The 17048-nt window shown below is 42.6% G+C and overlaps 2 protein-coding genes and 1 long non-coding RNA gene across 3 annotated transcripts in view; 2 read left to right on the forward strand and 1 right to left on the reverse strand.

Annotated features, from left to right (window-relative positions):
• The window catches only part of CDH20 (cadherin 20), a 213330-nt gene that overhangs the window by 117118 nt on the left and 79164 nt on the right, over nucleotides 1–17048 (forward strand). The gene's annotated exons all lie outside the window — the stretch shown is intronic.
• The window catches only part of LOC139179505 (uncharacterized), a 195775-nt gene that overhangs the window by 100677 nt on the left and 78050 nt on the right, over nucleotides 1–17048 (reverse strand). The gene's annotated exons all lie outside the window — the stretch shown is intronic.
• On the forward strand, nucleotides 126–7153 carry LOC139179503 (GTP-binding nuclear protein Ran-like). The gene has a single exon (XM_070779132.1). It carries the CDS (start codon nucleotides 393–395, stop codon nucleotides 867–869), a length of 477 nt encoding a protein of 158 aa, XP_070635233.1. The 5' UTR covers nucleotides 126–392; the 3' UTR covers nucleotides 870–7153.

Consider the following 17048-nt stretch of genomic DNA (forward strand, 5'->3'; position numbering starts at 1 on the left):
AGCCTCTCCCTAGGCTGCAGGCTAATGGGTGCAACGCCGAAGCCTGGGCGGCCTGCGTGCGCGCATGCGTCGGGCCGCGTGGGAGCGGCGCGCCGCCGTTGCCCCGCCCTCCCTCCGCGTGCCGTTGTCCACTACGTGTCCGGGCATTCGATTTGCGCTTCCGCCATCTTTCCAGCCCTCAGTCAGACGAGCGCCTAGGCGGTTCTGCAAGTAACATCGCAATGGCTGCCCAAGGAGAACCCCAAGTTCAGTTCAAACTTGTATTGGTTGGTGATGGTGGTACTGGAAAAACTACATTCGTGAAACATCATCTGACTGGAGAATTTGAGAAGTATGTAGCTACCTTGGGTGTTGAGGTCCATCCTCTTGTGTTCCATACCAACTGAGGACAGATGAAGTTCAATGTGTGGGATACAGCTGGTCAGGAGAAATTTGGTGGACTGAGAGACGGCTATTACATACAAGCTCAGTGTGCCATTATAATGTTTGATGTAACATCGAGAGTTACTTACAAGAATGTGCCTAACTGGCATAGAGATCTGGTACGAGTATGTGAGAACATCCCGACTGTGTTGTGTGGCAACAAAGTGGATATTAAGGACAGAAAGGTTAAGGCAAAGTCAATTGCCTTCCACCGAAAGAAGAATCTTCAGTACTATGACATTTCTGCCAAAAGTAACTGTAACTTTGAAAAGCCCTTCCTCTGGCTTGCTAGAAAACTGACTGGAGACCCTAACTTGGAGTTTGTCGCCATGCCTGCTCTTGCCCTGCCAGAGGCGGTCATGGACCCAGCCTTGGCAGCACAGTTTGAGCACGATTTAGAGGTTGCTCAGACAACTGCTCTCCCGGATGAAGATGATGACCTGTGAGAACGTGAGGCTGGGGCCCAGCGTCAGAAGTCTAGTTTTATAGGCAACTGTCCAGTGATGTGAGTGGTGCAGCATGTTTGCCACTGTATTACATAGCTAAGCAGAACATGCGTTTACTCTTTGGCTACTGAAGGAAACGGATGGGCTTTGGAGTGAATGTGGCAGTTTTAAAAAGCTTCAGTTTTTGGACCTGCATATTTACGTGATTTGGAACACAGTTGTCTCCTCCTTGAGTTTCAAGTATAAGACTGCTGTAGTCACATAACAATATTGAGAGGTGCAGTCTTGTTTGTTACTGTCATTCCCATTCCTTTTTGTTTAGAATCAGAGTAAAGTTGTATTTCAAATATATATTAAAAAAAAAAAAAAAAGCAAAGTCCGTGATCTACGGGGTGAAGAGACATTTAATTAGTCATTATGAGTGTGACAAGTTAAATCAAAAATTCTCTTTGGGAAGAGAAGTTTAGCTCTAAGTTCATGTCATGCCTTCAGTTTACTGTTCTCTGCTCTCCTAGGCAGTCAGTCTGAGGCCATTTTATTGACTCAGGTACATGCTTTTTCAGTCCCTATGTGTTCAGCCTAATAACATTATACCACTTGTGCTTATGGGCTTCCTAGTGGCTCAGTCCCTTAGACTGCAAGGAGATCAAACCAATAAATCCTAAAGGAAAACAGTCCTGAATATTCATTGGAAGAGCTGAAGCTGAAACTCCAGTACTTTGGCAACCTGATGCAAAGAAATTGACTCACTGGGAAAGACCCTGATGCTGGGAAAGATTGAAGGCAGGAGGAGAAGGGGATGAGAGAGAATGAGCTGGTTGGATGGCATCACCGATTCAATGGACATGAGTTTGAGCAAGCTCTGGGAGTTAGTGATGGACAGGGGAGCCTGGCGTGCTGCAGTCCATGGGGTTGCAAAGAGTCAGCGTGACTGAGCAACTAAACTGAACTGAACTGAGTGGCTCACTGGTAAAGAATCCGTCTACCAATGCATGAGACTCATGTTCAATCCTTGGGTTGGGAAGGTCCCCTGGAGAAGGAAATGGCAACCCACTCCAGTATGCTTGGCTGGAAAATCACATGGACAGAGGAGTCTGGTGGGCTATGTCCATGGAGTCACAAAAGAGTTGGACAGGACTTAGTGACTAAAGAACGATGACGACCTGCACTTAGATTTCACCCCTCTCGCTGCAACATGTGCCCCGAGCAGCTGATTTCTGCTCTTCTCGGCTGTCCTCTGCTATGCTGTACTGGACAAGGGCTCAAGGCTGGTTTAAATCCAAGCGCCACCACTTAAAGAGCTACATGCACACTAATGCAGGCTAAGTTGCTTCGACTGAAGCAACAGTTGTCCGACTCTTTGCAATCCTATGGACCTTAGCCAGCCAGTCTCCTCTGCCCATGGCATTCTCCAGGCAAGATTACTGGAATAGGTTGGCATGCTCTCCTCCAGGGGATCTTCCTGACCCAGGGATTGAACCCACGTCTCCTGCATCTCTTGCATTGGTAGGCGGGTTCTTTACCACTAGCTTCACCTGGGAAGCCCCAAGAAGCGACATAACTCCAGTCAAGTAGCTCACCACTATGAACTTCAGTCTTCTTTTCTGTCAAATGAAGGTGATGCTGATGTGCATGCTTGTGCTCAGTCGTGTCTGACTCTTTAATGCTACCTCCCTTCTATTGAAATTTGGGGGCATTAAATCAGATAACATTTGTAAAGCAACACAGTGCTTGCCTTAACGCTAGTTAAATATCAAAAGCAAAAAGAAAAGAAGACTAGTGATTAGGACCAATCAACCTCCCTTGTTTTAGCAAGGAAGCTTTAGAAAGACCAGCCCTCACCCCATCACACTATTTAACAGAATAATGGGAAACTGTGTATTCCAGAATACTTGTAAGAACCTTCCTCCTCTCTCAAATACAGCAGAGAGGTCAAATAACAGAAGCCTGTGAAGTGTCCGTACACCGGGAAAGAACACCTTGGGTGAGTTTCAAAAACCATTTCAGTTGATTAGAGAAGCACAAGTCAGCAATCACTAGGTTGCAGAGTGAATGGGAAGTGAGAAAGTGAAAAGGCTATCAAGTTCCCTTTCAGGAAGTGTGGGTCTAGCAGGAAGGAGAGCGAGGCACTATTTAATTATAATTAGCTTGTGCTCCTCAACAATCACCTGAACTTGCCCCAAATAGAGCTGAATTGGTCTTCTTGGCCTTATTTGAACAAAACCTCATTTATTTTCTCTCAGATATAGAACGCGTTAAGGTTGTTTTAAATATTCATCCTGTTCTAATCACCAGCTTTCTCTCTTTCCTGCCAATTTGATGACATTTATGTATTGAGAGAAGTGGCCAAATCTCTTTCTGGGGGTGTTTAAGAAATGGAGAGACATGATTCTTGAAAAGATTCAACTTTGGTTTAAACTAGATGACCTCTGAAGTTCCTTTCTCAATAGCAGAAGTTAATGCTCACCGAGCTCCTCTATCTAAAATCAATTGTAAGTGGCCATATCCATCTCTCCACTGAGAAAGGACCCATCTATTCTTGCATACATCCCCTATCTGATACCACATGTATACTCTGACTCCAGGTACTTAGGAAGGCCACTGATAGCTTTCAACTATATGGCCCCATTTAAGCTCTGCTTTTGCTGCCAAAAAGTGAAGAGGACCATATTCACGTAGCACTTTCCTCATTAAAGCCAAACATGAGCCTGAACCCCGCCACAGACACATCTTTAGCACTCAAACCAATAACGACCTCATTTAATTCCAGCACGGAACAATGTCTTTCCCTTAAAATTAATGTCCACATAAAATTCAAATACAGAATGCAGCCTTCCTGATGATAAGTAGAAAGCATAAAGGTGACTTTTAAGGAGATAAATTTATTCTGTCAGGGAAGGAATAAAAACCTTTTGCTATTCACCTGTGACTCGAACTCCTAGGCAATGAGTTCTTCCCTTATTTGTAGCTAAATGTGATGTGTCACTCAGCCTTCCCTTGCTGTCATGTGTTAAATGAAAATACATCATTAATATATACATCGCTTCTGATCCTCACACGGTTAATGGCTCGGTACTGAAGGACTAGGCTGTGTGTTGGCATCCGATAGGCATGCACACAGAATAATATATATACAAATGGATGGGCAGCAGGGAACATGGCACTTTAAATTATTTAAAATAGCATAATTGCATCGCCTCCATTTACAGAGAATATCAAGTGAGGCAGTACAAACTGTTTTGAGTTAATGGAATAATAAAGAATTATGATGATCCAATAGAGATTTCTCAAAATAAAATTATATAGAAATATTTGTGCTGTTAAATATGACAGTCCAGATTTTGAAATAGTATATTGGATAATTGAACAAAGAAAGGGTATTTTATTCAATGAGTCAAAATTCAAAGTTTGCATTCAACCTCCTGTTATCTAATTTCTAGATGTGACATGGGATAAATAAATTACATTGGCTATTCTCTTGAAGAAATCTTACTCGGGCTGTGTTTTAATGTAGATGCAACTAGCATTTGGTCTAAATACTAAGTATTTAACAAATCTTCCAGGTGTGTTTTAGCATCATTGTTATCACCATCAACCCATTTTGCAGATAATGAAAATAATCAGAATTTGTTCAATGACAGGCATGAATTTTAATTCGTTTAACACAATGATTCTATGAGATAGGTACAACTATTACCACCATTTCCATTGTTACCAACACTCCCCAAGTAGAGACACTAAACAACAGAACATTTAAGTCATTGACTCAAAGTCACCAAAGAATAAGAATGCAGTCCATCCTGCCACTCAGAAAGAACAGTGAGGCTCAGAGCAGACAGTTATCTCAATCAAGGTCACAGAGCTAAAGTGACCTTGAAGTGAAACTGAAATTCAAACCTCTTTTTTTAACTTTATTATTTATTATGGGGTTTTTCAAATAGATACTCAACTAGAGAAAATGGTACTGTGAACTCCAAACAAGACTTTTAGTCCAAAATTTAAAGTCCTTTCTCTAGAACATGTTTATCACAATAATTTTTAGTGGAAAGAGTTTCAGTGTTATTTTTAAGAGGTAATCCATGTTCATTATAAAACCATTTGTTCAGAAGAGAAAAGCTTGCCTCTATTAATAGCTTGTGCAGATCCTCCCTGACTTTCTCTACACACATCTGCCCACGTATAGTACTAGTAGTGTTAGTCGCTCAGGCATGTCTGACTGCGACCCCATAGACTGTAGCCCACCAGGCTTCTCTGTCCATGGGATTCTCCAGGCAAGAATATTGGAGCAGGTTGCCATTTTCTTCTCCAGGAGATCTTCCTGACCCAGGGATCGAACCCAAGCCTCATGCACTGCAGGCAGATTCTTTACTCTATGAGCTACAGGGATGTCCCTGTATGTGCATGTATAGAGATATAACTATTCTTTACAAAATGGAATCATACCATATGCACTTTTAAAGCTTGCTGCTTTTTGCTTTTAAATGCACCATGGACATATTTCCATTACAATGAACATTGATCTATAGCTTCATTCTTAATGGTTACAATCATATCAATGAACCATCATTTACTTAACCAATCCCTTATTGATGAACATTTATATTTTATTAATGCTTTGTTACTATAAAATATTGAGGCAACTCTCCTATCTTATAGGTCTTTATATGCTTGTAAAATTAACTACTAGAAGCTCCTGCAACATAATAGGTGCTCAATAAATATGAGGAATTAACAGATGAAGGAAAAGTGGAGTGGTTTGATCAAAGAAATGGTAAATCTTATATTTTGATATATATTGCTAAATTGCCCACCAGAGAAGTAATTAATCCATTTTCTGATTTTTCATCTTATTTTTTAACTTTCTTTACAGTCTAAATAATGTAGAAAGTTTCCAATATTTTACTTTGTGGTCCTGTCTTCGAAACTGATCTGTAGGGTTAAGAGCTCAGCAACTTATGCAAGCCAATTGTCAGATTTTCAGGAATTTTGAGGATCAATCATAAAATGTAGCAATTATTTAAAAATTACATAAACTTATGATTAAATTATACTTAAAACAAAATCAATAAATACTAGTTACTTTACTAAATGCTCCTATTATCTATACTTTTGAAATTAGTTATGACTACCATATGCAGATAATGGATATCGTAGTGTGCTATTCCACATCTTTTCCCAACTCCACATTCAGTGACGTCATTGGTAGCTTAATATTGGTCGTGAAGGGAGTATTTACACCATGGAAATCAGCTAGTGCTACAAATCAGGGCTTGATTTAGTTCTGAAACTGAGTTCTTAGTTAATTAATGAGAAGGGGATGAAAAGAAGTTTAACAAGCCACATATCAGATTTAATAATATATTTATTGGGAAAAGAGTCTGCAGACTGAGATGCAACTCCATGTGTCAAAAAATCATGGCTGAATATTGACTGTAAGTTCAAAGTTAGAAAAAAATCAAAAAAATCAGTCTGAAAAATTACATTACAAAAAATTGATTACATTAATAACATTTATTGACAATAAAGAGTATTGTGTATCTTTATTTTTAAATTGTATGCTAGGTATCCTCTATTTTAGTAAAAAATGTATAATATTTATGTACATATGGAAGGAATGATGCTTAAGCTGAAACTCCAGTACTTTGGCTACCTCATGCGAAGAGTTGACTCATTGGAAAAGACCCTGATACTGGGAGGGATTGGGGGCAGGAGGAGAAGGGGAAGACAGAGGATGAGATGGCTGGATGGCATCACTGACTCGATGGACGTGAGTCTGGGTGAACTCCAGGAGTTGGTGATGGACAGGGAGGCCTGGCGTGCTGCGATTCATGGGGTGGCAAAGAGTCGGACACGACTGGGCTGAACTGATATATTTGCATACAGTTTTTTTCAGGGGCCTGGTTGTAAAGCATTTAATGGCACCTTACTGTTTAGGTTTTATATTTTGAGGAACATTCTCTGTATAGAAATTGAAATACATGTATTGTTTTGTATTCTAAGTTCCTCTGTGCAGTTGGCTATTTCTGAAATTTGTGTTCTGTTTCATTGACCTTTTTGTCCTTAGTCCTTAGTACCATAACGATTGAATTATTACAGTTTTAAAACACATTTGATATCTAGAAGGGCACATAGCACTCCTCTTGTCCCACACCACCCAGCTATTCCAGATAAACTTAAAATAATTTTTCAAACTCCCACCCAATAGTATTCCAGTGATACATCCTCCTTTCATTCAGCTCTTTTATATTCATTGTTAGAATCTTATCATTTTCTTCATATTTGCCCTATACATTCTTAGTCTTCATAACTCTATATATGTTATATTATTGTTTTTATGTACTTTCTATATGGGATTTTTTTATATCTCTTTAAAATATTATTTACCACAGATATTTTACCACCACTTAGAATTATCCCAAAACTCTTCCACCAGAAACCAAGCTAAAAAGAATAATTGCAAACCATTTCCAACAAGAATGATGGCTAGATCATTTTATTCAATATCGCAAAAGACTAAGAAGGCTGTGGAAAATGACACAGACTGAAGGAGACTGAAGAGACATGACAAGTAAAGGCAGTGTGGGATCTTGGATAGAATCCTAGAATAGAAAACGGACATTAATGAAAAAATTGGAGAAATCTAAATAAAGTCTGCAGTTTAGTTAATTAAAAAGTATGATTGATGGGTAAAAGTTTTAATAGGACAGTTTGTAAGATAAAGATTCTGGAGCCATTAATGAAATTATTTTTTGGAAAGGAGGTCAACTCTACTTTTTAAATGTGAATGTGCATAATTAAATCATCTTAAAATGACAGTTTTTGAGTAATTTATTCCATATTTTGGATTTCTTCAATATGGCTAATTATAAAACCACTGTAAGTTCATATTATTCTCCTAATAATATTTTTTACAACATTTTATTTCTTCCAAGAGATTCCACAAGTATACAATTATTTGCCAAATGTGGGAATGTGAAGATATTATGAGAACATGAGTTAGACAAGCAAACAAAAAACTATAGGTTACCATGAAAAACAAATGCTATACACTTCTGTGCTACAGGACATTGAAAAAAATGATCCTTTAATTTTATCTCAAGTTAATATTTGTTATATAAATTATAACGTAATCTCCATGATGAGCCTCTGTTTTAAAAAGAATTGTTAATAAGTTACTGAAAATGTTTTAAGAGAGGCATCTAAGTTTAAATTCTGCACCCAGCCTCACTAAAAATTTCCCCTGAAAGTGACTCGTTGCGACCCCATGGACTGTTGCCTGCCAGGCTCCTTTGTCCATGAAATTCTCCAGGCAAGAATACTGGAGTGGGTAGCCATTCCCTTCTCCTGGAGATCTTCCCAACCCAGGGATCAAACCCAGCTCATCTGCATTTCAGGAGACCTTTCCTGTCCAAGCCAAATGGTCTCCTATGACACTATCACTCTGTAAGTTTACAGATCAGAGTGGTCCCATTCCACAGTCAATTACCAGCCTCAGTCCTCTAGGCTATACTTTGAGTAGCCCATTCTTCTTATTTGCTCCTAGGTAGTAATGGGATCCAAGAGGTTGCCAGACAATAAATTTTAGCACAGTTGATGGTAAGTAACAGGCGCAAAATCTTTCTTTCCTTCTTTCAGGTCACCAAATACAAAACATGACCTGGCCTAGGTATTCTGTGATCTCCACGTGGTTTGGTAGACACATGACGAGACCTAGCTGTTTGTGTGGGGATTATGTGCATTCTGGAGTCAGACACTGTGAAAACACAGGAAGCTGATTCCCCAGCCTCTCGCCCCTCCCTGTTTCTTGTCCAGTCAGGCCTGGAGCCTCCATGGCCATGCCATCCACCTGCATTTCCTGGTCAGCCTCAGGTTGCTGCTGCCCCTCTTCTGTACGATATATCTCACTGTCAAATGCAGCTTCTCCAGTGGACAGCCTGGATCCTGAATTGACTCCTTTTACAAGCAAGAAAACACACACAGAGCTCATCACAAGTGTTTAAACATGGCAATATGTCTTTCTGCTCTGCTGTTTCCTCTGTCTCTGCATCTTCTCATCATCTCTCCGTGACTATTTCTCCTCCCTTCTGTCTGCCTTATTCTCTGTATGAGACCCTCTCCATCTGTGCTTTCTCTCCTCTATAACCTTCATGGGTCTCCATCCTTTTAATTTACTGTCAATGTTTACGATATTGAACCAATATTCACTCTTAGAATAGGATTTTCCTTGGTTAAGGAGAACAGTGGCACATTTGGTAAAGAATCCACTGGCCAATGCAGGAGACACAAGTCCCATCCCTGGGTCAAGAAGATTCCCTGCAGAAGGAACTGGCAATACTCTTGCCTGGGAAATCCCATGGACAGAAGAGCCTGGTGGTCCATGGGTTCGCAAGAGTCACGACTTAGCAACTAAACAACACAACTAAATACCCATTTCCCCCCCAAAAAAGATACCATAGTATCTGAAATTGTTCATGGTTTATATAGCCCTGAATCACAATTTATTAGCCCCATTCCTGTAATATTTGGGAAGGGGAGTCAGGAAGATAGCCTGTCCAAGAGACATCTCGGAAGGCATCTCTTCTCATATGAGGCCCATCATATCCCTCTCCTTTCCAGAGCCAGGCAGCTTGGTCTGAGCTCTGCCAGACGATAGGTAAGAAATTGTTCTCCACAAACCTCTTTGATTTTGCGTACACCAATAGAGCCTCCCTCAAGGTTAGAGAATCAGGCTGAAAGGCTCGTAATGTGTGTATCCTGTGATTCCTCCAGGATCTGAGCAGAAGCTAAAGAGCCCGGATGCAGGAACTTAACTTGAAGGTAGGCTGTGCTTAAGCAGCTGAGAGCAGAAGTCAGCAATGCCGTGTGAATTAATGAAGGCAAATGAGCCTGGGATTTGTGTTTGTTGTGTGGGAAGGTGATGACAGAGTAAATCTTCCAAATTTAAGTATATTTTATGTTAATTGCCTAAAGTAGCAGAGATTTGCTGTTTAAATCTCATCCATGGGAAACCAGAATTGGGCTTGTTGATTTCTTGTATTATCCACTGAAATTACTGCAGTCCTTGTTTGTATTTACTTGAGAAGCACGGATCTATTTCTAAATAGCTTTACAACTTTAACTGTTTTAAGAAACTTCTTTTTAATGCCATCCAGTTAATTGTACCATGACAGCTCCTAAGTGGAACATTACATCTACCAGTCTTAAGTGCCGCTGGGGATATAATAGCTTGGGTCACATTATTACAATCTCTTTTATTTAGAGCACTTGGAAAGCTAAAAATTAAATATGCTTCAATCTGCTATCATTCTGACTATTACTTACGTTAATGCTAAGTAAAGACTAAAGAAACTATCACCTCTGGTAAAATTAAATTCTGAATTCTTTGATGATGGAATATAGGTTCGATCAATGTAGATACAAATCTTTCCTTGTTTTCCCTCTACTCAGTTAAAAATGGTTTCTCTGTAATAGCAAGCTACTGTGTGCATGGATTTTTGAACTCTCAGAGTACTTAGTGGGGAAAGAACAGGAATATAGAAAAAGGGAAATGGTGAGATCACTTCCATGTGTGGGAGACATTGTGCTTGTACTAAGTCACATCAGTCGTTTCTGACTCTTTGTGACCCATGGACTGTAGCCCACCACGCTCCTCTGTCCGTGGGATTCTCCACAGAACACTGAACTGGGTTGCTGCCATGCCCTCCTCCAGGGAAAGTTCCCAGTCCAGGGATCGAACCCATGTCTCTAATGTCTCCTGCATTGGCAGGCAAATTCTTTACCATTAGCACCACCTGCTTTATTGACTATGCCAAAGCCTTTGACTGTGTGGATCACAACAAACTGTGGAAAATTTTTCAAGAGATGGGGATACCAGACCACCTGGCCTGCCTCCTAAGAAATCTGTATGCAGGTCAAGAAGCAACAGCTAGAACTGAACATGGGACAACAGACTGGTTCCAAATCAGGAAAGGAGTACATCAAGGCTGTATATTGTCACCCTGCGTATTTAACTTATGTGCAGAGTACATCATGAAAAATGCTTGACTGGATGAAGCACAAGCTGGAATCAAGATTGCCAGGAGAAATATCAATAACTTCAGATATGCAGATGACACCACCCTTATGGCAGAAAGCCAAGAAGAACTAAAGAGCCTCTTGATGAAAGTGAAAGATGAGAGTGGAAAAGATGGCTTAAAATTCAACATTCAGAAAGCTAAGATCATGGTATCTGGTCCCATCACTCCATGGCAAATAGACAGGGAAACAGTGGAAACAGAGAGAGACTTTATTTTGGGGGGCTCCAAAATCACTGCAGATGGTGATTGCAGCCATGAAATTATAAGATGCTTGCTCCTTGGAAGAAAAGTTATGACCAACCTAGACAGTATATTAAAAAGCAGAGACACTACTTTGCCAAAAGGACAAAGGTCCTTCCAGTCAAGGCTATGGTTTTTCCAGTGGTCATGTATGGATGTGAGAGTTGGACTATAAAGAAAGCTGAGCCCCAAAGAATTGATGTTTTTGAACTGTGGTGTTGGAGAAGACTCTTGAGAGTTCCTTGGACTGCAAGGAGATCCAACCAGTCCATCCTAAAGGAAATCAGTCCTGAATATTCATTGGAAGTTCTGATGCTGAAGCTGAAACTCCAATACTTTGGCCACCTCATGCAAAGAGCTGACTCATTAGAAAAGACCCTTATGCTGGGAAAGATTGAAGGTGGGACTTAATGGATATGAGTTTGAGTAAACTCTGGGAGGTGGTGACAGACAGGCAGGCCTGGCGTGCTGCGGTCCATGGGGTCACAGAGTCAGACACGACTGAGCGGCTGAACTGAACTGATCTGAGAGCACCACCTGGAAAGCCCTACAGTGAGGGAGACATTACTCAGTGTCAATCCTATATGCCCTCAATGTATCAAGCCCAGAAATAGCCAGGTGACAAGACAGAGACTAAGCCAAGAAAGTGAACCTGAAGCTGGATACTCCCAAAGTGGGCCATGCAGTGCCCTCTAGATGTCTTTTACAAACCAGCAGCTCTTATACCACCTAGAGTATTTTAGAAATGCAAAAGCTCAAGCCCCATCCCAGGCTGATCTAATAAAATCTGCACGTTAACAAGACCCTCAGAGGATTCCTATGCACTTTCAAGTCAAAGAAGCCCTGTCTGTACTTCGCCCAGGGCCTCCACTGGGAAAATGGAAAATCTGCCTTGATTAACCTCAGGAACTGGAATACTCTAATTGTTCCCCTCAGCAGAGAATGGTACTTTACAGATGATGGAAACTAAAAGACTGTAAAGTGAAAGTGAAACTTGCTCGGTTGTGTCTGACTCTTTGCAACCCCATGGACTGTATAGTCTATGGAATTCTCCAGGCCAGTCTACTGGAGTGGGTAGCCTTTCCCTTCTCCAGGGGATCTTCCCAAACCAGGGATTGAACCCAGGTCTCCTGCATTGCAGGCAGATTCTTTACCAGCTGAGCCACAAGGGAAAGTGAAAGTGAAGTTGCTCAGTCGTGTCGGACTCTGTGCGACCCCATGGACTGTAGCCTACCAGGCTCCTCTGTCCATGGGATTTTCCAGGCAAAGAGTACTGGAGTGGATTGCCATTTCCGACTCCAGGGGATCTTCCCAATGCAGGGATGGAACCCAGGTCTCCGCATTGTAGACAGACGCTTTACCATCTGAGCCACCAGGGAAGCCCAAGCCACAAGGGAAGCCCGAGAATACTGGAGTGCATAGCCCATTCCTTCTCCAGGATATCTTCCTGACCCAGGAATCCAACTGCATTGCAGGCAGAATCTTTACCAACTGAGCTATCAGGGAAGCCTTTAAAATTTCAAATCAACCATTGAGATCTGACTGTAGGAGAGGCAGAGGGAAGAGAGAGCGTCACACACTTCATTGCAAACAACTGTTGAAACAGGAAGCTCTTGTTGGAAATATTTTACCCTCTTCTCTTGTGATGTTATTGGATTTGGTTTCCTTTCTTCTAAAGAAGGACACATTGGGGGGAAAAATGACCTAAATTCAGTATTCCATCCAGATGCTTTCAATTTGGCAGGCGGGAAGCAAGTTTTGCATAAGACTGAGCTCACTGGAAGGAGTTAGAATTTTGAGCTGGAAATTCCAAAGGCATTTTAAAGTCAAGAAACTGTTTAGGAAAAAAGTAAATACAAGTGACCTTGATGATATTCTGCAATGACAGTCACACCTCAGAGACATCTCTGAGGTTCCTCTGGGTACATTTGTAACCAGTCTTCCTGGCACTGAGTTCAAAACAACAGACTTTAGGCAAATGAGAAAAATGGGGAGGTGTAGTAGAATCTAATTTAAGTGGAGGAGCCAGTCACAGAAACCTCACACAGCACAGGGGAAGTCACAACACAAGTGACTGGCCAGCACCGCAGAGGCCGCAGGTACCCAGCTCAGGGTGTCTCAGAATAGGATCGTCTGTGCACTTGAATGCATTCCTGGACTTCCCACTCAGGAAAGCCATCCAGGGAAGGGACCGGCAACTCGACCTTCCTTTCTCAAAGGTAATTTTCAGGATCAGGCTGATTTTGGTTTCAAAATAAACCTGAGATTTTTGACATCCCTTGACCATATGGTGTATCTATTACATAAGCTGTTTTGAAGTTTCCTTTTTCCTTAGCCAATTGTGTTTTCCTTATGTTTTTGCTACTTTTTTTCCCCAATGTTAGATATCCTAGACATCAGTAGCTACTAATGTCAAACAATGTTTGAATGCTTTTTTTTCATTTAATTTTTAATAATTTACCAATTTAGGATTAAACGTATCTTTCAATATTTTTGAATCAGAATCTCATTTAGGAGTCAGTGCTAAGGGCTTCTCAGGTTGCTCAGTGGGTAAAGAATCCTCCTGCAATGCAGGAGATGCAGGAAGATGGGGGTTTGACCCCCGGGTGAGGAAGATCCCCTGGAGAAGGGAATGGCAACCAACTTCAACATTCTTGCCTGGGAAATCCCATGGAGCCTGGAAGGCGACAGTCCATGGGGTCACAAAGAGTCAAACACTGGCTGAAGCAACTGAGCACACATGTGTGCGCACGCACACACACACACACACAGTACTGATGAACTGGATGGCATTTTTATTTATATTTTTTACTAAGATAACATAAAAGCAATGTTGGCATTTTATGAAAGATAAATTTGAACCACTGTATATCTAGATTATATAAAAACTATACCTGCAGCCTATTCAAGTAGAGGATTCAAATTTAGTATTAATGCAGAAATTGTTTGAGTTTCTTTAATGAGTATTCCATCTCAAACAGGAGTATACAAAACTAATGAATTCAAAATTGGATCAAAATGATGACTGACTATAGAAAAATAGCCAAGCCTAGTATATTAGTTTCCCAGGCTTCCATTACAAAGTACCATAAACCAGGTAGCTTTGAACAACAGAAACTGTCTCAGGGTTCTGGAAGCTTAAGTCCAGGGTCGGGGTTTCGGCAGGACTGTGACCCCTCCAAGCCACTGGGGAAGGCTCCTTCCTCGCCTTCCATCTTTGGATGGCTCCGGGGAGGCTCCTTCCTCGCCTTTCATCTTTGGATGGCTCCGGGGTCCCGACCTTGAGGCCACTGGGGGAGGCTCCTTCCTCGCCTTCCATCTTTGGATGGCTCCGGGCGTCCCCGACCTTGAGGCAGCATCACTCTACCCTCCGTCTTCTCGTGACCACCCTCCCTCTGGGTGTCTGTCTTCCATCTTCTGAGGAGGACATCAGTCACAATGGATCAGGGCCCACCCTCATGGCCTGATGGTGACTCCATTATACCTGCAAAGGCTCTATTTCCAAATAAGGCCACATTCACAGATACCAGAGGCTAGGTAGTCAACATATTTTTTAGGAGTATATACAATTCAACCCCTAACACATATCTAGCATTTTATCAGCCCCAGAATATAACCTGTAACTTTACCAAAATGACAGTATTATTTCTGGATCAGTATAATCTCTGATCCAGAGATTATAATTTCTTTTTACTTGCCTCCCTCACAAAACAAAGGAAGTTAGAGATCAAGCAACTGTTACTAATGTAATGTGTCCAACAAGTATTTGATAAAGGTTCTCTTGGAACAGAGTAGAGGGCATCTCAGGCATGTCAATGACAGCTGCTAATAACAGGAGCTAATAACTCAAGATCCTTGAGACTTTCAAGTAACCCATCTTGAGTGGCATATCAAGAAAACAAAATTACAAGTTCAAAAAAGTCATCCAAGGGAAGAGATGGAAGCCTGCCTAATGCACTTCATAAATATCATAAGTAATGTAGCATGACAATTCTTTGATACCAGCTGAATGTTTAGAAAACACAGTTCACACCAAGTCATGTACCATTCGTGATTTAATGTAATTGTAGGGTGTGCTCAGTTGCATCGGACTCTCTGCAGCCCCATGGACTGTAGCCCACCAGACTCCTCTGTCCATGGGAATTCCCAGGCAAGGATACTGGGTTGCCATTTCCTTCTCCAGGGATCTTCCTGATCTGGAAATGGAACCCGTGTCTTCCTGTGTCTCCTGCACTGGCGAGCAGATTCTTTACCACTAGCTCCGCCTGGGAAGCCCCCACATATTGTAGTAAACTCATTTTCACTGCAATTCTGAGCCTGTGTCTAACTACATCCTACTCTTCCCAGACTTAGAGCTTTCCCACCTCCCCCAGAGGACCCCTTCCATGCCCTTCCTCTCTTCCCCACTCCTGTCTGGGCTCCTTTCCTGGCCCTCGTGGGCACTCAGAGGCACCTTCACAGGCATCCTCAGCACCACTCTCCTGTCCTTGTCTTCCTCTGAGCTCAGTCCGGGCTCCCGGCTCCTCTCCTCGGGGCCTCAGTTTACACCCACGCTCCTCACACTTGAGGGAGAGAGCTTGTTAAAACGCAGGTTCTGACTCAGTGCATCGGGGGTAGGCTCTGCAATCCTGCATTCCCAACAGGCCTCTGTGTGATGCCCACGTGCTGCCCACGTGCCACACCGTGAGACCGCACACCTGAGCACACGCCAAGGCCTTCTCTGTAGCCCCCAGACCCCCCGGGCTCCCAGGGTCTCCTACTTCAAAACCATCTCTTACGCTACCGCCCGCCCCTCTTCTCTCATCAGCCCCTGCCGCCTTAAGCACAGCTCAGGCGAACAAATGAACAAAATAACCCTACTGAGGAATAAATGCTGATACACTGAGCTTACCCGCCTACCCCATGCCCCCAGAGGTTCTCCTGGAGCAGTTTGTGTGAATCTCTAAATCAAGCAGTCTTCGCTTCCAGTGTAAATTTCGGTATATTTTTCTGGGGAGCAGAGTCAAGATTGTTATGACGTTCAAAGAATCCCCTCACCCCAAAACGCTGAAAAGGCACAGTCTACAGAGAGCAGTGCCGGGACTGTTCACGCGCGTGTTCTGCAGGGCGAGGGAAGGGGAGGGCGGAGGGGCCGCGGTTCGAAGCCCAGGGCTCGCCTCTGGCTTGCCCTGTGTGACTGCCTGGGGGATGGGCAGCGGGGCTGCGGGCTGCCCTGGTTTGCCCAAGCACGTTCCCTCACACTCAAACGAGGGGCTGCTCCAGGTTCTGCTTCCTTGAATTCAAACAGAATTCTGATCTGGAGGCTGGAGCACAGGCTGCCAGGTGAGCTCCCAGCCCTTCGTGACGTGAAGGGTAAGGTCGGTCAGATGTCAGGGGACAGCTGTGTTCTCACTGGGTCTGAGTGTGGCCACGCTTCCAGCGCCCAGGACGCCCAAACTCTGGAACCTGAGAGAGGGCAGTGGTCCTGAAACCGTCACGAAAGCACGCACCCCTGCCCAAGGAAAGAGAATCCAGAGCAGTAACTGCCTTCTCCGCCCCACGGGGCCCTGGAAAGGCCTTGTTGCACTCCGCACTAAATGAGACGATATATGTAGCGCGCCCAGCATGGAGTCCAGCAGATAGGAGGAGTTCAATAAATATTAGTTCCCTTCCCCATTAAAAGTAACACCAGCCATCCTGTCTCTGTGACTCGCTTGCGGTTATTACCATACAGCACAGCAAGAAGTGTGCCTGTAATTAAATATGTACCACTATGGTAATTCTGTTTTTAAATTTTATTGATAATATCATTATACCTTTTATGTAAGTTCAGAGTTTTTCTGCTTATGCAGCATGGTCATTGGTTCCTAACCTTCAAAAAAAT

This window comes from Bos indicus, chromosome 24 (assembly GCF_029378745.1).
Source record: "Bos indicus isolate NIAB-ARS_2022 breed Sahiwal x Tharparkar chromosome 24, NIAB-ARS_B.indTharparkar_mat_pri_1.0, whole genome shotgun sequence".
Classification (NCBI taxonomy): Eukaryota; Metazoa; Chordata; class Mammalia; order Artiodactyla; family Bovidae; genus Bos; species Bos indicus.